This window comes from Anarhichas minor, unplaced genomic scaffold, assembly GCF_050575085.1.
Source record: "Anarhichas minor isolate MPS153535 unplaced genomic scaffold, ASM5057508v1 ptg000014l, whole genome shotgun sequence".
Lineage (NCBI taxonomy): Eukaryota > Metazoa > Chordata > Actinopteri > Perciformes > Anarhichadidae > Anarhichas > Anarhichas minor.
The window spans coordinates 12,110,818-12,133,171 of NW_027466460.1; the positions used below are offsets into that span (position 1 = coordinate 12,110,818).

At 44.0% G+C, this 22,354-nt stretch overlaps 1 protein-coding gene across 2 annotated transcripts; it reads right to left on the reverse strand.

Annotated features, from left to right (window-relative positions):
• Window positions 1-5,875: 5,875 nt before the first annotated feature.
• LOC142949703 (uncharacterized) lies at window positions 5,876-21,720 on the reverse strand. Of its 2 annotated transcripts, none has more exons than XM_076091507.1 (20): window positions 20,579-21,720; window positions 19,798-19,897; window positions 19,586-19,625; window positions 17,314-17,355; window positions 17,082-17,170; window positions 16,828-16,924; window positions 16,598-16,740; window positions 16,259-16,431; window positions 15,658-15,761; window positions 15,154-15,536; window positions 15,010-15,058; window positions 14,032-14,089; window positions 13,887-13,941; window positions 13,472-13,795; window positions 13,229-13,324; window positions 11,478-13,089; window positions 10,060-10,883; window positions 9,869-9,939; window positions 9,656-9,740; window positions 5,876-8,060 (listed from the first exon to the last, which is right to left on the reverse strand). In XM_076091507.1, the coding sequence occupies exons 1-20, from the start codon at window positions 20,742-20,744 to the stop codon at window positions 7,004-7,006; spliced, it is 5,568 nt and encodes a 1,855-aa protein (XP_075947622.1). In that variant the 5' UTR covers window positions 20,745-21,720; the 3' UTR covers window positions 5,876-7,003. The 2 variants fall into 2 exon arrangements, with proteins under 2 accessions (XP_075947622.1, XP_075947621.1); XM_076091506.1 differs by having other exon boundaries at window positions 9,656-9,743.
• Window positions 21,721-22,354: the final 634 nt, after the last annotated feature.

Sequence of the window (22,354 nt, forward strand, 5' to 3'; positions counted from 1 at the left end):
GGCAGGAGAGTTTTATTCTTAATCCCGGATAACTTGACACTGACGGAGCAAGTGAGAGCATGTGACTGGTCCCCACTCCTCCGCCTCAAAGTGCACCCCAACCCAATATATCCCTCAGACACTCTGTCTCTGCGTGGCGGTTATCTCACCAGCCATGCTGGGGCTCCACACTCAGCAGGGATGAGGATTCACTAAACCCAAAGGTGTGGCAGAGCTCCGACACAGCAGTACCTTGAAATCATCTTATGCTACACCAGGTTTCAGAGAACAACGGATAATGGCCATCACTGTACTCTATATTATCATAGTGGTGGAATAAGTAGATCCTGTACTAAAAATATAAAGACCATAATTAAAAAATACTCCATTACAAAGTTAAAGTCCTGCATTCAAAATGTTACGTAATGCTGTAAAAGTGCAAAGATTTTTAATAATGAGGTATTATATACATGTTGAGTTGTGTTTTTATTACTAGGGCATTCACATGTTATCAGTATCTTAACGACGTATAGTGGTCATGGTGAATGTATTGTTAGGTGGTTTAATCTATCACACCCGATGATATTTCATATTTCATAAACTGGTCGTATGTTTTGGGTCAAAATTGAAAATTGTAACCTGAAATGTAACTAGTAACCAGATGTCAAATAGGCTTATATTTAGGGGTAGAAAGTAAAATGTCCCTCTGAATTGTAATGTAGTGACATAAAATAGAAAGACTCAAGTAAACAACAAGTACCTCAAGATTGTAGTGAATGCACTTTCAGCGTTGTCCAAAATTTGGTTTCACTTACTTTTCATCCATTAAATAACGTGTTTTTTTTATTCACTCCAATCAAAGAAAGGGCCGTTATATTTTAGATGAGAGATGATACCAACAGGGCTGAGTGAAGACGGTAGAGAATAGGCATCTTTAACGTCTTAAAATAGAGAGAAACTCAACTGCTGCTCATTTTTCTTGGGGCTCCATCCGATTCCCTGAAGGCCCGCTGGCAGTCCCTGGATCCCCATTTGGGATCTAATATTAGAACTGCAGTGCAGTAGGTGTAAGCAAACAGCTCCCAGGGAGCACTAGTCTTAAATGCTCTCATGCCAATTTTTTAATATGGCCTCCAAATAATTTTCTGCTGGTGTTCTGTTCGATGTTTACATTCATCAGGAGTCCTGTAGCGGCTCTGAGGGGCTATAATGCTCATTGAACACTAGCAAACAAATTTGGAGGCATTAAAAATAGACAAACTTTGCTATTTTTAGGCCCTACGAGCGCGGCAAACTATTTCAAATGTGCTGTGCTGGAGGAAAAGACACGTTGTTACCTAAATTGAAGAGGTTTTTCGGCTGTAATGCCAGTAAGATGCCAGCTGTGTCTGGGAGGTAGGACGGGAGATGGCAGCATCTTCAAGCCTGTTATTATGAAGGGACAGGAATTTAGGCAGGTAAATTATTTTAAATATCTGGAAACAATTACTAACAATAAACTCACCTTTACGACGAATGCGACGACTATCTGTCCTCGGGATATTGAGGAGCTTCAATGCCAGCAAACACACCCTGATCATGTTCTACAGGTAGCTCTCTGAGAGTATTCTCACCTATAACTTTGTCTGTATGGGAGCCGAGGACACAGGGACAAGTTGAAACAGCAGTAGTCAGATCATTGGAAATAACCTATAGAACCGGTCCACGACCAAAAAGGCAATCCAGCCCCCCCCCCTTCACACATCATTCCAGCTGTTGCCATGTGGCAGGAGACTCTAGGTTCCACTAGCTAGAAAACATGGTTAAAGAAGTAATGTGAAAATGTATTTTATGTATTTTAGCTGCTCTATGTCTGTTTGACACTGTATTGCCAGAAAACCAAAGTCAACTTTCCATTTCATGTAATGGACAGTAATCTTATCTCTATTAAGTCGGGGGATCACCTATATAAGTCAACCTGATTGTCGAATGTCTGCATTAAACTGTGGAGATATTCTGCTCTGACCCAAAGTGTTGCACTTACAGACTGGCGGATTCACCGCTAGTGTGGCTGTAAAATAAAATGAGATTTTCCCTCAGAGTAGGGAAACACCGTGCAATACCCAATCAACGCCCACAGCCGACAACACTCCTCGCAGCTCTCATAACTGTTACAGCAGCGGCATACATCAAACATTTAGTGTATCTCAACAACAGAGTTAAAGAATCTAGGACACATTGAACCACATAAACACACACAGACCTCTACGGCTAACATCTTGCTCTCCCCGAGAAGAGAACTGATGAGGAGCATTGTTGGATGCCTCCGTGTGTGTGTGTGTGCGTTGGTTGTTACTGGGTCTCCCTGGCTGTGTTCGTTTTCTCTCTCCTTCCAGCTCAACTCATCCTTCTCACACTTGCTGTCTCGTGTAACTCATGCAAGACTCCTTCTGCTCCACAGAATCATGTCATGGATTTTTTTCACTCCTCCGTCACCGTGGTGTGTCCAAATGATGCTTTACATTAGTCACTGAAATGCACTCACACACACACACACGGGCAGAAATACTTTCCCTCTGTTATCGGTTGACGGATGGGTATCTAGGGCAAACATTATTATCAGCGTGTGGTTGGCACCCCTTGGGTGTGTTTCCATGGTGACCATCACATAACATTATAAATGGGGAAGTGTTTTATTCAATGCTATTGTCACAACTACGCGCACACACACACACACACACACACTGATGCAAATTCAATCACAGATCAATAGTCCTGATCAATCATTGAAATTGCCATGAAAACCACATCATGCTGCAAAGCTGACATACTCTACATACACACACACACACACACACACACACACATACACTTACACACACACACACACACACACACATACACTTACACATACACACAGCACACAAACACACATCCAGAAACACATTGACACTGAGCCTGCCTACTACTCTGCTTGACCTAGTGTCATGTAGTAGTACATGAAGAGGTTAACAGAGCATGCACACACCACACACACACACACACGGTATGGTCAGCGTGTTCATGTCAGCTTCTGAAAGGTTCAGCTTTCTGAGCAGGGGAACAGAGGAGACAACAGCAATTATCTGTCTCTGTTGACTGTAAATGTGTCTGTTCTGCCCACAAATCACTGTGTTCATATTTCGCCATTCTTATGAGGAAAATGTCTTATGTGAAATGTTTCCACTGTAATCTGCAGCGTGTAATCTAAACGGTACTGCATTAGTAATCACAGTAAGACTTTCATGTACAAAATAAGTTACAATTGAGTATCTTTTTCACCAGCATAACAGGCTGCTCGGATATGTTGCTGTATTTTAGACAAACAACCGGAGGGATTGTACCGTGCATCCTTTTTATCAGTTCGAGGAATCATAGAAATGGATCACACAATACAATTTCCACATCCCGCTCTCCTCTCGCTGTCTCCCTCAGCTTTTTCTGCACCGTATTTGCAAAGCATAAATGCACAGCGGTCCTTACAAACGCATGGGCGATCATGCACGCAGAGCCAGCGACTACCTCAGACGTTACATTTATGACAGGATAAGAGAGACTTAGGGGGTGTGTGAGCCAGTCAGCGTAGAGAAGCATCTTTTCTGGCAATCGGCAGAAGTGAAGTTGCTTAGCAACCTTTGGCCTTGATGACAGGAAATTATGTCATGCTTGTAAAGCAGACACACACTTATTCACAGGCAGATAACAGGTGCACACATGCACACACACACACACGTGTGAGTGTGTGGACACGCAGACGCACACATGCAGGGTGAACGTTGCAGGAGAGTAGATGAGAGGAATAGTGTTGAGATGATAATCTGGTGCAAGGGTTAAAACAAACATTGTATTAATCTTCTCTAATGGTCCCACTGATCTCTGAGTCCATTAAGGCATATATATACACACACACACACACACACACACACACAATACATGGACTAAGCTGAGAATGTGCTGCTGTTTATGGGAGAGATGCATCTGCTGCTCTGTCATTTCTCACCGCATCCTCAACCCTTCTGTGACCCCATCTCCTGCCTTCAACCCGTTTCCTGTGATCCAACAGTCACGCCATCTCTCTGACTAGGCACATACACTTGCAACATGCACACACAGACACACAAACACAATGAAGCGTATTGCTGTGTGCTCTGGGAGAGATAGAGGGAGAGAGAGGTGGTGACATGTGGGGTTATATTTTGGAGCTGAGGCATATGAGAGAAGATCTTTTATTGTTAACCTGCTTCCCTCCCACGGTAGAAGTTGCAGGAGTTACAGCTCCACACAGTGTTCAGTCTGTGTCACTGCACTGGTTTCCTTGTGGGACTTCGTGCTTTAATTATTCATGTTTGTGAAGGAATGAGCTGCCAAAGACCCTGCAACTCACCAATGAGTTTGAGGATCTGCTTTCGAGGACATACTTCATCCTCCCTGAATAATCCAGTTACTTCCAAATATATCTGATACTTCATGTGCTGCAGTACATCACTGTCTTTTACCACCTATGTGTGGAATGTGTTGTCCAACGTGTACTTTGGGCTTTTTGTAACAAAATGTGGTTGAGCCTTTATGTCCATGCTGCTATTGTTGGTAAAACTTTCCATGAAGACATCTATAGCGCATTATGAGGCCATTCATAGTGCAATTATAATGCTTCATTACTACATTTCACTTTACTTAGCACACACAATAACGTATGATACAGGATGTACTATTACTGCAAACTATGGATCCTTAAGTACAGGTGGTTGTTGAGAGTACAGGAGAGTATAGGTAGTCATAATCTATTATAAGCCCCGTCAGTCAACCTCTAGTTTATAATTATTAAAGAGCATCCATAAGACATAAGTCTCATCTATAATATTAGTGAATCAGAAAGCATAATAATTGCCCCCATAACACGCTATAGATGTGTTCTTCATAGAAAGTGTTAGTAAACTGTTTTAGATAGTATGTACAGATAGTAGATTTTAATTGGAGTACCCGTGTTTACACATTCTTAGACGGTGGGAGCACAAAGAGCAGCCAAATGTCTTGAGAAAGACTTCACACGTTTAGAAGGTGATAGTCAAACTGTCAGGTAAAATCAGTGAGCTCACTCTTAACTTATACCGACGTCAAGAATGTATTCGCTATGTTGCCAACATACCTACATATTCTCCCTGGTAATACTATTGAAACCTTAGATACTGTAAAAATGTAATTGTAGTTTATTTTAACTCAATGCTTAATGAAACTGTTTGCTAATCTTTGCATTTCAGTGAGAATAATCACACTATATTCTGTTGGATTGTTGCAAATAAGGTTTTATTATCATCTCTGTAGGTGTTTTTTTCTTCTAACACTTACTTTACCATTATCTTGCTGTGCAACATTAAAGTGTTAGCACACGGTGTGCATTATAATGTCAACAGTGATGATTTTACTGCAACTCAAAACAACTTTCCACGCCTTCTTTTCTAATCACTGGCACCTTCTATCCATGTCTGTATGGATAGAAGGCAGGTACATTCAACACCTGAAGTACTTCGTGTGACTTCACTCGCAGCCTAAATCCACCAACTGCATCATTTTGAAATATGCTAAAATTAAATGAAAGTGCATAATGGGCTAAGAGAGTCTCAGTGGTAGCATAGTGGAGATCATCTCTATTTCAGCATTGGCCTTGAAAACAGTAGACGGCGTGTTGAGCGATTTCCAACTCGTTAAGTTCCTTTTTATATATTTTTTTCATATTTTCATCCCAGTATTCACACATTTAGATGTGCAGCATCTCTTCAAATGTCTAATAGTCCATGCTACAACACGGTGCCATTAACCTTCATCTGTGTGCTCATTACACAACTCGGAGTTCAATCATTGATAAAGTACAACTCAGACATTTTCATGAGGTCAAAACATTTTAATTAAAAAAAAAAACCCGAACAACTCATTTGTAAGAACACAAGTTCTCCAATTTGTCCAACTTCCGTCACATTTCACTTTCTCTCGCGCACACACACACTCAGACAACGTGATGGACATCTACTGCAACTTTGGAACAAAAACATGCCGACTGATTTTACATTAATGAACACATCCTAGATTTAAACAATCCAGTGTAGCATGGGTACATAAAGATTTGTTTTAACTTAAAAGGACCATACTGTGATCGTGTCGGTTTTAGCACATTGATCAAAAATACTGTAGTGCTAACTATTTCCAAAGATGCAGGTTTGGTAAGAAAATCAACTTGATAACCTATCCAAGAATAATTTGTTGCCTTTATTTAAGCTAATTTATAACCCCCCCAAAAAACAACTCCTGGCATGATTGAAACCAGTGGCTGCCTAAAGATGATTTTATCAGCGTTGAAGATTATTTACAGTAATGGAAAGTATTCCTGATTTGGACATAATGTACTAAAACATGCAAAAACCACAAGTACAGTCCTTAAAAAAAAAAAAAAAAAGCGCTTACAACGACCCTCATAGCAATGAAGGTTATTCCGCATTTAAGCCTTAAACAGCACACAGGGATGTGAGCAAAACAAACGGAGGGAAAATTATTATGTGAAGCAATAGCTCATCTATTTACAAATGAATCAGAGACGGAGAAACGGCAATTCCTCCTCGACAAAGAAGCAATCACATCCCTGAGTACAGTGTTTGTTATTCCTATCATTTAGATTCACTGCTGTGGATCCGGTATTATCATCAAGTCCTTTCTGCCCGGCTCTACGTGGATCACAATAGTGCCGCACAGCATCAAATTCCAAGGTTTCTCTGACCCAAAGTCTCAAAGAAAAGGCTCACATTGAACATTAAAGAAACCTCCGCAGCGGTCGTAATGCTGCAAATCCAAGCACAACAAAGTACCGCGAGTACATTAAGCGAACAACAGCCAGACAGCCGTCCAGTGTCGTGGACAGTCAAAGACTTGTTTCATCCCTCAGAGTGGCACATGGAGCAGCATGCCAGTGTTAGCCGATATGTCTAGAACACATCATTATCTCCTTATTAACAAAAGGCTAGGGTGGAGCCCCTTCCTCTGCTTTCTCCAACTTCTCCTCCTCTTCCTCCACATCTTTGTCCTTGCTCTTTTTGTGTTTCTTCTTCTTGTGTTTGTGCTTGTGCTCCTTTTGTTCTCCTTCCTTGCCCTGGGCGCTGTGCTTCTTGTGCTTCTTGTGTTTTTTATGTTTCTTGTGTTTCTTCTTCTTCTTGTCCGCCGCGGTGGTGGCTGCCGAGCCGCTGTGGTTGCTCTGGGTGGGGCTGGAGGGTTGGCTGCCAGACACACTGCCGCTGCCACTCCTTCCCCTCTCCGTCTCCGAGCCTTCGCCTTCACCTTCGCTGTAGTCGGGCACAAAGGCCGCCTCGTCCGTCTCGCGGCCCAGGTCAGAACACAATCGCTGTCTCCTGGGCTCTAGGCCACGACCCTCCTCTCGTCCTCCTCTGCCCTCTGCAGCTCTCTCTTCCTTCCCGGTCACTCCTCGTCCCTCATCTCTTGCTGCAGATCTCCCCTCCTCTCTTGCTGCAGATCTCCCCTCCTCTCTTGCTGCAGATCTCCCTTCCTCTCTTGCTGCAGATCTCCCTTCCTCTCTTGCTGCAGATCTCCCTTCCTCTCTTGCTGCAGATCTCCCTTCCTCCCTAACAAGTTTTAGTTTGGTTGGTTTGTCGGAATTTGTCTGTGCCGACCTGCCACCTTTACCCTCTTCCCTCGGTGCTCTCCCTTTCCTCTCTTCTCTACCTGCGCCTCGCCTCTCCTCCCTTGTGGCATCCTTTCCTTCACCCCTAACAGGTTTCGGTGCTTCAGTCTGCCCTTCTCTGGCTCGGCCCCTTTGTGGCACGGGTGAGGGCTCCTTGGGTGCACTAGGTCCGTTTTCCTGGCCTTCTTCGTCGTCCTCTCTTTCCCACTTGGAGCGAGGAGGCGGCTGAATGAGCGGCTGCTCGCTGGCCGGTGTGGGTTCCGGGCTGATGCTCGGGCTGCGGCCCCGGCTGTTCACGGGGCTCGATGGGAGCTGCTCTGCAGGTTTGGAGGATACACCCTTCTGATCTTTGTCGGAGTCTCGCTTGGTTTCTTGAGATGACCTAGTGTGGAAGGAAAAACAGACTTCTTTAAAAGAGTAATGCAATGATGAAGCGTTTCACTCCTACAACAGCGTCAGACCCAGGATGGACAGAACGTTCTCAATATTAAAGCAGCAGAACCAGAGAGATCACCTTTTTTACTCCGAGCATTCTTCTTCCTTGTGAAAACCTGCCGCCTACTTTACTGACAAAGCAACGGCACCGCTGACAGTTCGTCAGTGTTTTGTGCTAGCAGCAGGCTAATGTAGCCTTGAGCCTACAGGGGTCTGGTAAGCTCACTTCTTGCTTTTCAGACTTGATCCCCAACTGACGGAGGCTCAGGTGACAACACTTGAGGAAATGTATCTGACTTTGTGCAGCTCGCTCTGGAGTCACAAAAGGCTTTACGCAAAGAGTTCCCCTTTAAGGCGACCGAGGAACATGACTTGGTTATGTAAAATCAATCCTTTAACCCATAAGGCTCAGGCTGGGTTACAAGAATCACCACAAGTAATGATTTGTTTTCATTATAAAATAATTGGCAGATGATCAATTTGATTAATGGTTTGGTCTATAAAATGTCAAAATAGAGAACAGTGAAAAATGACTAAGATCTCAGGTGACGTCTTTAAATTGCTTGTATGGACAAAAGCAATTTAAGCGAGTGCAAAGCTATTCAGCAGGAAAACATGTCATTTTATCGATGCTGATTAATTCTGTCCATTAACTGACTAATTGCTTCAGCTCTATTTTTTCAATACTTCTACATGTTTACATACAAAGTCATTGCAAAGACACGAGCAGACATGTTCGTGTGGATAGACTTATAAATCGGCATCATTACGTAGTTACTTCGACATCCTTCTTATCCGTTTATTGCAATTAAATCAAAGCAAAATCGTTTATTTTGGGTTCATACAGCTGTAGTAAACCAGCCGACGTGTGGCTTGCGTGATACAGTGAATACATTACAAAGAAATTCAACAAGCGCCTCCGGATGATGTTATGAACCCAGACACGACGGCATTTACTTTCCCGGAATATCTGGGACTTCCACAACACGTACAAAGCTGCAACAGTGGTTATTTCAGCCACGACTGATGAAACGTTGTCTACATGGAGGTCAGCCCCGCCTCCTCTACGACGCATCCGGCACGAGTGATGTGGATTTAATAAAAAATGAACGAGCGATCAATCTCCCGCAAGTAACCAGATGTGACAATTCGCTTTGCGTTTGGTGTGAATACAGCATCACAAGAAAGATACCAGGTCGGGATATCAACGGTTAAACATTTAACCACACAGAATATTTTGGACCGGTTACATGTCCTTCTGCAAGTTAATTTAATACAGGTGCCAAAGCTTCATTTCGGCACCCGTGTTAGCTGCCCAGTGCCCGCGTGTGTGTGTGTGTGTGTGTGTGTGTGTGTGTGTGTGTTTCTAGCTGTGTCTGTAAGAACAGCCTTTATAGAGACCACCGATCAAACTATTTAGAACAAATATCGGCCCATAACCATCAGTGGCCAATCGATCGGAGAACCCTAAACGATAGCCTGATCAAAGTGCGGCAATTAACTTGAACAAAGAAATTACACAAAAAGGCACAACAGACTCACCTTGTGGAGCTCACTGTGTGGCTCGTCAGCGCCTTGCGGCTGATCCTGGGTTTGCTCTTCACAGCAGGCTCCTCGACATCTTTCACTGCTGGAAGAGAAGGAAGGGGGCGGAGAGGAAGCTGGTTTAATCAATGCTTAATTAGCTGGCACAAGACTAAATCAAAGTTATCATCTCTTCACACACACGTGCACGGAAACGGAGATTCAAATTACCTTCTCTGTGAGCAGCAGCTGGTTTCTCTCCTGAGGGGGCACTCCTCTCTGTTCTGTCCTTGGACACACTCCTGGGAAATAAGAGTGAGATATAATTACACGTATTAACGACTGCGGTCACAGAACCACTATATCAAATCATGGATATGGATGTGGTTTGACAAACAGCAGGGAAAACAAATGTAACGCACCTGTCAGATTTAGAAGATCGCTCGGACCCTTCGCCCCTCTCCTTAGACGATGTGCTTGGCTTCTCCTGAGGGTCTGAGGAGCTCCTGGAGCCGGTTGACTTCTCCTGAGGGTCTGAGGAGCTCCTGGAGCCGGATGACTTCTCCTGAGGGTTTGAGGAGCTCCTGGAGCCGGATGACTTCTCCTGAGGGTCTGAGGAGCTCCTGGAGCCAGATGACTTCTCTTGAGGGTCTGAGGAGCTTCTGGAGCCAGATGACTTCTCCTGAGGGTCTGAGGAGCTCCTGGAGCCAGATGACTTCTCCTGAGGGTCTGAGGAGCTCCTGGAGCCGGATGACTTCTCTGCGATGGTCATTTTATCCAGAGAGACAGACCTCCCTCCTGCACTGGAGGGCTTTCGCTCGGTCCTCACCGACCTCTCTCCTTCGAGGTCTCTCTCCACTGAGACTGCTATTTTCTGCGAGCTGGAGACCCTGTCCCTCTCTCTGTCGGACGTCGTGCCTCTGTCTGATCCTGAAGGTCTGTCCCGCTCTCTGTCCAGTCCGGAGCTTCTGCTCTGCTCTCTGTCTGAACCCTGCAGTCGGTCTCCAGCACTTCCTGGTCTCTCTCTGCCGACTCCCCTCTCCCCAGATGCTGACCTCTCCTTTCTAACGGCACCTTCTGCTGTACCGCTGGGCCGGTCTCCTTCAGAGAGGTTAGCAGCCGCTGATCGGTCTGAGGTGGTCTTCTCAGACCCAGACGGTGTCCTGTCTGTGGTTGCTGACTCGGTGCTACCCTTCCTCCCCAGGTCCCTGTTCAACTTGATCCTCCTCTGGGTCAGCGGCTTCACCTGAAAAGCACATAGAAAGTGTCACAAGGGGTTAATTCAGAACAACTCAGCGCTTTCATGAGATGATATATTCTGAAATTATAATTTTTTGATTAATGGTTATGATGGTTTTCTCGAGTGCATAACTCCAAAAAAAAGCTATTTGGATGTCACCTTGCGCTAAAGGACATTTTTAATTAATTATTCCATTTTACACACCGTTATTCAATTAATCAGAAAAATAAATACAAACATGAATTCGGGCTGCAACTAATTATTTTCAACTGGTCTATAAACTCAGAGATGGTGAAAAATGCTCATCTCCTAAGCAAAAGCCTAAAACACAAACATTCCATTTACACCAAAGACAATCAGCAAATATTAAAACCAGTATCATTTTTGGGCATTTAACTGTTCTGTTGATTGACTAGTTGAACAATTGAGTAATTGTTTCAGCTCTAATGAGAATCGTTAGCTGCAGCCATTTGTAAATACAAGAACTTAGTGAGTCAGATTTTTATAATACCAACGCAATTAATGGAGTTGACAAACACATCTGCAAGTACCATCTGTAAACCCACAAATCATTACATCCCAGTGTTTCTGAGGACCCACCTGAAGGTCCATTAGCGGTCTGATGGATCCTCGATCCGCGTCTCCCCGGCCCATATCACGGCTCCCCGGTATGGGAAGAAGACCGGGCCGGTCTGAGGGGGGTGGGAGTCTGTGGAGCGGGTTCTGATGAGACATGTGAGAGTGGGAGATGACATCACCTCCGAGTCCGTCTATTCTCCTCAGCTTTCCAGGAGGGGGTCCAAGCAAAGAGCGGCCCTCCTCTCCCATCCTCCTCCGACTGTCGGGGGAGGGAGGTCTGTGGAGGAGTGGGAGTCCGTGTTGATGGGGGGTGGGAAGGAGACCACCGCCCTGAGGAAGATCTCTTCTCCCCCGCATGTCGTGGCCGGGCCGCGGGCCGTCATGAAGAGAGGGATGGTGTAGAGGAAGGCTCTGGCAGGACAGTGGGGGGGTCTTTAGCAGGGCGGGCCTCACTGCAGAGCTTTTACCCTTCTCCTTTTTAGGGGTAGAGTTGGGGGCGTCTTCTGGTTTGGTTTTAATGGGCTTCAACGGTTTTGTGCCAGAGGAGGAGGAGGATGAAGAGTCTTTCTTGGTCACCACACCTTCTCCGGGCCTTTTCTTCACTTTGTCACTCTTTACCTTCACGCTCTCCGTCTTAACTTTAGCTTTAACCTTTTGGCCCCTGTCTTTCTTTGTCCTATCAGACGGAGTCTTTGATGTTGACTTGGTTGGCGGTTTAATGGGTGCGGCGGTGCTTTTAGAAGCTGGAGCTTTAGAGGTTGCGGCTCCAACTGAAGCCTTTGAGGACATGGGAGGCGTTTTAACGAGTGAAGGCATTTCGTCCATCGGTTCGTCTCTGACAGGAGTCGCATCCCCTCTGTCTACTGACTGATGTGATGCCTCCGATTCGTCCCCAGTCCTCTTCTTCTTTACTTTCTTTGTCTTCGGGAGTTTAGTGCTGGACTTAGTCGCTGATGAGGAAGAGGATGGAGGATGGTTAGGGGGAGCCCCTCTCTCGTCTCTTCCTCTTCTTCCTCTCCCCTGGGGAGAGTAATTTCTAGATAATGGGGACATTCTGCCCCTCTCCCTGTCTCTGCTACCACGGCCTCTGTGATGCATTGAGGGGTGGTCGTAGTCTTTGTAGTACTGGTTGTACCAGTCTGCATACTCCTTCTCCCACTGCCGATACCGTTCTCTTTCCCAGCGCTCATTGCCGCCAGGACTGGGACCCTTCAGTTCATACGGCGGGAGCTCCCGAGGAGGCGGCTTTCGTCCACCAGGGCTGCGGGGCCGGAAGCCACCAGGGCCAGGGCCAGGGCCAGGGCCAGGGCCAGGGGGAGGGGGAGACCGTGACCTGGACCTATAAGGTCCTGGTCCTTCTGCTCCCTCCCAGCCTCCTGGCCTGTAGGGGGGAGGAGACCGCGGTGAGCCAGACCGACGATACCCATAAGACCTTGAACGGGAACGGGACCTTGACCGCGATCGTCCATAACTGCGGCCATTGCGTCTAGAATAAGGGGAGCGGGGATAAGACCGGCCATGGGAGCGTGAACGGGATCGACTGGGAGAATAAGAGTAAGACCTGGATCTTGATCTGGATCTAGAGCGAGAGTAAGGAGAGCGGCTGAATGGAGAGCGACTGTATGACCGGGATCTAGCAAAGGAAATGGTTCAGAAGACCAGAAGGAAAGATTGGATTATGCAAATTCTAACAAATGGCTTTAAAGGACTGTGTATATGCAATTAATGTAAAAACTAAAAACTATTTTGATATGCTGTCTTCATGAAGTTACCTTGAATATGATGGTCTTCGTCTCTTTGGTGCATTTCTGTACTTCATAAGCTCTTTGTGGAAGTCTTTAGTAAATTCATCCAGTTTGGATGTAACTCTGAGGATACAAAGACAAAAACACTGAAACTACTAAAAACTACTCTCGTGTGAAACCACAATAGTTCTTATGTCACTGATGTTAATGTTATTTATGCGTTCATTTCACATTAGAAATTCATAACTGTATGAAAAGGAAACAACTCACGTGTCCTGTCGGTGGTGCCGCTGTCTGTAGAAGTCTTCCTTAGAGAGGGGGGGCTGACCGAGGGGGGGCATAGGCAGAAGAGGGGGCTGGGATCCAGGGGGAACCCAGGGTGGGTTGAGCCCTGGGGGCCCGGGAACATAAACAGGCTGGGGTTGGTATCCCATGATAGGAGGGAGAAGGCCCGGGCCAGAGTTGTACGGCGGGGGATAGGACTGGGGTGGGGGCGGGTACATGGACGGCGCTGGGTACACTGGAGGGACAGGTGCAGGAGGTGGAGGTGGCTGGAGGTGAGTGGGGGGGTGGTCTCCTCTTCCTCTGTAAAACCTGGTACAAAGGGAGGGACATGAACCATTGCGAGACTGACATATTACAAGACAAACTTTTAATTGATCAGATAGTCCCAGACGGGTCTTACCTCTCCCAGGGTCGGCCTCCTCCTCGGTGAGAGTGCTGCGGTCGTGAATGGTGACCTAATAAAGAGCAGAGAGTTTGCTAGTTGAAGAATGTGGTTCCCTCAGGCTCACTTAATCTCATTAAATGATCTAAATTAAACCTCCTACCTGGTGGATGAGGCGGCCTTATAGGCGGCGGGGGGCCGATCCTATTTAAATGGTAGTTCTGCGAGAGAAATCACAGTGAGAATAATGTAGTTACATCCAAGAGAAATTACAGTTTCTTGTGTTCACAAGTATGTGCAGAGGCAGAAATCTGTAGGTTCTCAGTTCAACTTGGCACAAATCAATTATACCTCTTTTTCAGAAATGCAACCACCTAGGGGAAATGGTGTTTACATTTTTGGTAAAATAGCCATCATGCATTGGCTCCTAATTCTGATCAATTTACCTCTACATGCTTGTCAACAAGAATATATGGTGTGGTATTCATTACTCTACATATTAAACAAACAAGTTTACAATAAACAAGTGTCTTCTGTATTTTAGGGATGGTGAAGGTTCTCTTAATATTGGTGTTGTCATAGATTCTAAGATAAATATAATCAGTAATAGTTACCAACCCTGAAATTCGTTATCGGTGCAAAAAATGTAATAAAACTTGTCACAAGGTCACTAAAGAAACAAGAGACGGTAAGTAATCTGCGGGGTCATATTGAATCTCTTGTACTAAACGCTGATAACAGTCAGTGAGATTGAAGTGGTACACCTTGGTTCAAGTAGACTGCTTTTTAATACGAGTAGCAGTCCCAAGTAGTTTCGAAACGGCAGCTATTTATTTTTTATACAGCGCCAATCTGCAATAACGCAAATCATGCGGCAATCTCATCTGAAGTGCACGGCCATGGGTGATAAAGCAGGAAGGCAGGCGGGATGTTTGTTCTCGTCTCCAAAATATAAACAAAGCAACAATGCAAAATAACATCACGAACCTGATGACTCAAATGTAAAGGTTAATGTGAAAGCCGTGTGGCGGAGGAATGAAGTGGGAAGTAACTGTACTCTGGCATGGTGTGAATAAATCTAGCTCGTGTGAAAACGCCTCAATTCAGATGTTCAAGGCGGCCTCATCTGTGATCCACTTACTGAGGGTCCTGAAGAGTCTGGTGTCACAGTAGGTTCTGGATTTGTCTCACTGGAACATAAAACAGACGGAGACATTTAGAAATAAAAATGGCGTTTAATTTCAAACTTTACTTCTTTAGACTGCAGCTTTTAGATTAAACTTACCCCGGAGGGGGTGGTTCCACATGGCTGGCGGAGTGCATCGGAGAATGGTGGTCAACAACAGGTGAAGGTGCAGGGGCTGGTGAATCATCTTGTTCTTCAACAGCAGCAGCATGAGGAGGGGTAGGAGCAGAAGTAGGAGCAGGTTCAGGGGCGGGAGCGGATGCAGGAGTGGGTGCAGGAGCGGGGGGCGGGACCTGTACTTGAGGGGCAGTGGAGGGTGCACTTGTGGGAGGAGGGTGAGTGATGTGGGCCAGCAGCGGGTCCTGCTGTCTCGAGTGCAGTGGCCGGACCAACTGAGGGCGCGGTGGCGGCGGGGCTGCATTTTGCACCTGCTTGCGAACATGTTTGGTGTATCCGGTCTCATTCTTAAAGTTGTTCACAGCCTGCATGAAGAGAAGCGTGTTAAAAAAAAAAAAAAAAAAAGGAGATTGTGCTTTTTTTCAAATTTCTGCTTTGTACCAAAACATACAACGCATCAAAACACATGCATTTGAAGGGGGTTACCTGTCGGAGAAACTTGTTGGCGATGAGATTATCAGGTGAAACATCGGACTGTTTGCATGTGAAGCAGGTGTGCTCCTCTGAGTCCAACAAGGCAGTCCTGATACCTGAAAACAAACAGCCCTTGATTAGACGGAAGCTAATTTGACAAACAACTCAAGCCTTTAGACTCATGATTATGTACATTTTTATGAAAATAACTTCCCCTCAACCTGCCTAGTCACCATATATTCACAGGCATCATTTTCTACTTTTTCTAAGAGTGAATTTAGACTTTCCCAGAGATTGAGTGTGAGATCAGTCCATTACACTGTGGAACATAAAAATGAATCAGAACGACTCAGAACGAAGCATGGCGTGAGGCAGCAGTTCTCTAGAGGGGCCACTGTTGATTAAATAGATATTTCTGCCATTTTCCCAGTAAATTCCCCCTAAACATCTATGCAAAATGAGCACTTTAAAACATGTGTGACGGGACCAAAACATTTAGTAGTATAGTCGAGACGTTTGCTTGGTAAAGCCTCGTTTTGACTCCCTACTTTTATTAGTTTGTATCACTATTTTCCTGTAAAATTTAAGATCTTTATCACGAGTAAGAACTCACACTCATCGCAGTAACTGTTTCCACAGCAGGGTATAACGACGGCATCCGTCATCAGGTCATTGCAAATCGGACACAAGAGTTCGTCGGGGATTGGGTCGGTCTCGTCCTCAGAGGATGACTGGTCATGTGGAACAAACGGAGGGCGCTCCTTCTTTCCTTGTGCATATGCCTCCCTGTAATAACAGAGATTCATTTTTGTTTTTAGTTTTGAGGACCATTACTAGCAAAAAGAAGGAAACAGCAGTCAACCTGTGTTTGTGGTCACAACAGATGGGTTAAGACAAATGTTGCAAAAATGAATGTGCCATAAGAGAATATTTAACTTTGGCTGAAACGTACGCATCTATAGCAGGTATCGCATATTCTCCAGTGCTGGTTAACATGGCTCCTTTGGTGCCGGGCTCTGCCTTCACCATGAAGCTCTGAGGAATGCCCTTACTAATCCTCACTGGCTTGGGACTCTCCACACTCTTATCCTGGATCTAGAAAGTTAAAAAGAAAAATTTGAATAAAACATAATACAAATAACCATTACAGACTTTGAAGATGAAACGATAGATGATAATTACCATCAGCAAGGGGCATTGCCGAATGTAGTGGCCAGCCTTTCCACAACGAAAGCAGGTGTAGTGAGCAGGTGGAGGTCCAACACACTTCTTGGAGTAACTACAGAGACAAGTTCAATACATTTCTTAAAACTATATACAGCTAGAGAAAGACATTGTTCAGTATACTGCATCATGAGCGTAAACACAGAACAAAGGCTGACTTTCATCGAGCACAAGAACACAGTGTGTGTGTGTGTGTGTGTGTGTGTACTAACTGTATCGGGTCATATTCATGATTGGACTGAGATATCATGGCTTTAATCTTGTCCTCCTCTGATGCATTAGCGTCAACCAGGTTAGCAGTCTAAAACACATAATGGAGAGAGGGAGAAGAAAAAAGAAAATAGATAAAAGGAGGATGTCAACGCCACAAGATGAAAGGAAACATCTATTCAACTTGATTAGCATTTGTTCTGGAAGTACAGCCCGCATGTACATAAACAGTACCTTGGCGAGTTGGGCGAGTGACATAGACGGAGAAGAGTCGGTCTGTAGGAGAATCAGAGTGGAGATATTAAAGGTATTAACACAGTATCTAATAGACATACAGTGGAAGATAAGAGCCCAGATAGTCCCCCACCACATCTGTGTCCAGTCCCTTAAGAGTCTCCATCTAAGTCAAGATTAAAGTCTTTTGTTGAGGACCGAGTGCATGAAATAATGCAGGCATGTGAGCATGTAAATCAAGACATGGTTTATTAGGCTCATCCCTCTACAGACAGTTTCGAGTCATAACTAAAAACATAATGTTGTGAAAGCCTCACCTGAGGTTGTATCTATTCAGAGCTGCTTATATGAAGAGATCTACATTTAGAGAATAAAATAGGATTTCCCCAATCATAGGAATATCAGCGACTCCCTATTTGGGCACCATCAGCAAACTCCAGAAGTACATGACTAGCACATCTGTCTGTAGAGTCCCTAAAGCTTCCGCTACGGTAGGGAGAGGCCGATTTCCTCAAAGAAAAACTTGACATTTAATTTTAGCACGCGGTCTACCTTCACCAGGCCACAGGGATTCAAGTTTTAGCACAGACTTGTCAAAAGAGGCCGTCATAGACGTTAGAAGCTTTCATCAAAAGCAGTTCACGCCTGCTTTCTGTAAACTAATGAGCTTGCAGGGAGTTGTGTCAAACTGTTTCAATAAGAAATGCTAACACTGTTAAAGTGTCAAATATTTACAGCCGACGAGACACAAATGTAGAAATGAGTCTTTAAATAAAGTGCCTGATGAAGAAACTACTAAGAGTTGTCAAGTGTTCCTTCAAAGTGTTCCCTAAAAAGCACCCCAACACCTCTGGAGTGAAGGGAGAAAGCAGGTTGAGTGACGTTTCTGATGCAGGTCAGGAGTCAATGAACCATGAGAATTAAGTCTCATGCACGGACAGAGAAAGTCATACTTTACAGCGACAAACACAATGGCTGCTCTGCCCATTTCTTGGGAAAATGCTCTTGGAGGTAAATAAACAAGTGGGCAGGGTGGGTTGTCCGTCGTGATATGCAGGGCTCGGAGGAAAGACTGGGTATTGCAGAAGGCTGTGGAGGGAACACACAGGGATCTGGTGCAAGTGGTTCTGACACTGAACCACTGAACAACTTTATTGACAGGTTCTGCAGCTTACAGCTCACAGGACACACTACACCAGTATACTTCTCACTGCAGCAGCCATGGAGGGCCTCCGGAGATTGACAAGATATTTACTTTACTGATAATCTGTCAAAGTACTTTGTGATCATGTCACAGCAATAGAAGTCAGTGGCCAACGGACAGCATCTCACGTATCAAAATGAGCTTCTTAACCGATGCCCCAAACCACAAAAATACACTTAGAGCTAGTAGCTGCTGTTTGTAAGACAGACACGTAGGAATCTGAATTAATTCAAAGCTTTGAACTCATCAGGATGACATCTGTGAGCCTTCGGGGTTTAAAGGTTGTGTGCAGTCCATACTCAATGCAGAATAGAACATCTTCATGGTGAAATTGTACAGGACAAAAATAATTGACATGGGCAAATATGACTGAACAAGTTTAAGTATATTAAAGATTAGCAGGGTGAGCTTTCAAAATAAAACACTGGTGAGTCTCTCCCACAACTTTAGTCTTGTAATTGTAATCAAAGTTAATTACAATCAATCCCAGCCACATTTTACTTCATTGGGTTCTTAAACCACATAGAAATTGAATATTTTCACAGAAAATAAAATGACAAAAATACCATATTTGTTCTTTTACAAACCCCTTTAAAATACATTTTCCTGGCCTGAGGCAGGCAACAATACCATTTCATTATGAAATACAATCATAAACAAATTACGTGATATCTCAATCCATTATAAAGTGGCAACAGTTCAACAAGTTCATTAAAAAAAACAAAAGGCGGCGAGTCTGTTGTTTCTCATCTTAACCTCATCTCGTTCAGCAATTTGAAACTTTAATCTGCTCCTTTCAAAACAGAAACCCGGTGGTTTTAGAGAGAAACAACAAACTATTGTTAACTGTGGTGACTCCAGGAAACCCTCCCAAATAGACATCAAATAACACAGAGGTTGAGATCTCAACACAAATGTAGCCAACACACAGTGAACAGAGGATACACACAACTCGATCAGTACTGACAGAATGTTCTCAAGAAAGGTGACTAAAGCCAGAAAGAGGGGGAGAGGGAGAGAGGTGAGAAGAGGAGGAGAGAGGGTTGATTTTGGGTTTGTTTTACATACGGGTCTAGAAGATCCCACCACAGCTGTGTCAGAACGATCTCTGCGGAAACAAAAACAGCAGAAAGAAACCGTCAGCTGTTGACAAAACTCAAGAGCAAACATTAAAACCACATCCAGGGTAAAGTTGGCCGCATTCACACCAGATCAGGCAGTGCAGCGTAAACAACAGTTATCCCGTTCATTTAATAATGTAGTATTTTGGGTATACTTACACAATGAACGTCCTGCCAGCAGGTTTCACTCCTCCAAGCGGAGTGCGGCGGACGATCACGGACGAGTGTTTCGGGATGTGGATTTCATCATCGGTGTATTCTACAAAACACGACACAAATTATAGTTCAGACATAAAACATTGTTCAGTAGAATATGTAGCAAAGTAACTTCGGGCCAGACCAAAAAAAATGGCATATAAACCTAATCAGTAATGTACACAGTGTCTTAATACGCAATAATAATATTAGATGTAACAATGTTTTATATCAAATAAGTGCACAAAAAGATGGTGTTGGAGGAGTTAACTATGACTTGCATAGTCTCACAATTTCAATTTAGGTTGTGAAAAAATATATAACAATAACCAAAAGATCTATGAGTTAATAAAAATCCTTTTTCGTATATATTTTTTAGGAATCACCTGGTACATTTGGGTATTTGATGCAAATAATATTACGATATTAGTAGCTTGACATAAATAAAAAAAACCTGGCTCAGGAAAATGTTAATGTTATCTAGACACGGGGTATGGCGCTAAAACAGATTGACAAAAAAAAAATTGGAAATTTTAATTATCTTTTTAAGGAAAACATGTGGCATATTCATAAACAATGAAAAAAGTCCATCATTTCAGTGGTGTAGCACAATATGTAGCCTCAACATACGGCGTGATATTTTACCTCTGTCCTAATGTTGAGACAGACGAAAATGTGCACCCGTTATCCAACTATTACTCGCCAAAGATAATGGACGACATGTTCTTGTCAGCTGATCACATACCTTCTCGCGTCTGCGCATTGGTGATCTGCAGGTCGCAGTCTGTGGCCTTGAGGCGCTCTCGGCCCATAATCTGCTTCTTAAGCTCGTTGAGGGTGATGTGCAGCCCATCGAAAGTGACAGTGTTGTAGTCCAGTTTGGAAGAGAACTTATAGTGAACACACGACATTTTAACAGGTCTAAGCACTTAAGTCAATCAAGCACAAGGAAGAAAAAAAAAACACAGGCCTGGTATGATAACAAAATAAAACAGCGTCAACACTGAACACAGCTAGATCTGGTGACTTTAATATGTTAAACTTTTGTTATATTCGCTGAAACACTGTAGACAAAAGGAGGTGGGTGTAAGGGGCCAAAGAGTCTTTGTTATTGCCAACAAAAAAATAATCGAGATGCGAGGCCAGAGCGCCATGGAGCGGCGTCGTGTGCCTCGTCAGTTCTTTAAAGTCCGATTAAACATAACAGGGTGCCTCCGAGAGAGTCCATACAGCACAAAGTAAATCTATCACAGCGGTGTGAATGAGGTCCTTCGTGAATAGTCTTTGGTGGAAAGCCCGGGCTGCTAGTGTGGCTAACAGCGGGCCTGGGGTTTCCAGGGCATCAGTCCGTGAATGTTTGCCTTGTTGGTACAGTTCGTATTTGTCAAGACAAACCCGCCCGAGCTCCACAAAAAGTCCACAAAACCGAGTGAAATCTTCCGCAACGAGTCCACAAATGTTATCGCCGATAGACCTCCTTGAAGACCGTATTCTGAAATCGTAATATACTGTTTTAAGTGCTAAATTAGCTAGTTAGCTAATGTCAAGGCTAGCATGCTACACCTCGAGATTAGCTAACGATACCTCGCCACTCAACACAACATGAAACCACCACTTGCCTATCAGAAGCTAACAGCTAGCTAACGTTAACGGTTAACGGCGCTATGCTAACAATGACCTAACCAATGCACCAGTTAGGTGGTCGGGACGCAAAGGTTCCTCTTCATTAAACGGCCATTTTCCATCACGTCGAGTCGAAAGTTGAGTATCCGCGTTAATCTTCAATTTAAATCCATAAAATCCATTTCGATGATCCAAACTGCTTCTCTCCTCGCTGTTTCATCAAAATGGCGCATGTCGGAACCGGAAGTACACAGGGTTCTTCCAAAGACAACACATGAACGCAAGAGGTTTCACGTCGGTCTATTTAAAAATGGAAGCACACTTCCGACAGAACAACGACATGAAAATATTGGCAGTTAGTGACGGCAGTTCATCATTGTTTTCTTTTCTTTTTGTAGATACCGGCTTCCATAATATGTAATGTTATTCTATCTAATATTAAATTAATAAATATGAAAAAGTGAGGCAATACAGTTATTAATACATGTAGATATAAATTAGTTGCTGGAGTTCAATACATACTTATACTTTATTTCATAGCCATATGTATTTATTTCATAGGCAAATGTATGTATTTATTATTATTGTTATTTAAATAGCATGCCAATAATATAATAGCAGGTGCTGATTTAGCCCATACATATTAAATATTTATTTATTTTATAAATCAATTGATCCGTCATCAATCTGTAGTTTAGAAGACGACTTTCTTTCAACTTTTATTTCTTATTGTATGTGTCTCGTTGTACCACTAAACCCTATGCTTGAGTTTGTGTTGGTGTTAGCAGGGCAAAAGGTTTCAAAATAGATGTGAACGATCTTGTTTTTCTGATGTTCTTTGGCTGTTCAATTGCGTTGTTTCAGGAGCATTAATGTATTTTCATGGTAGTTGTCGGAC

Bases quoted from the DNA above. Each gene is read 5' to 3' on its own strand.
- LOC142949703 (XM_076091506.1), bottom strand. From the start codon at position 20,744: ATGTCGTGTGTTCACTATAAGTTCTCTTCCAAACTGGACTACAACACT. The intron at 19,626-19,797 runs GTAAGTATACCC...TTGTTTCCGCAG, and splicing joins GCTGGCAGGACGTTCATTGT to AGATCGTTCTGACACAGCTG. The intron at 13,942-14,031 runs GTAGGAGGTTTA...GCTCTTTATTAG, and splicing joins AAGGCCGCCTCATCCACCAG to GTCACCATTCACGACCGCAG.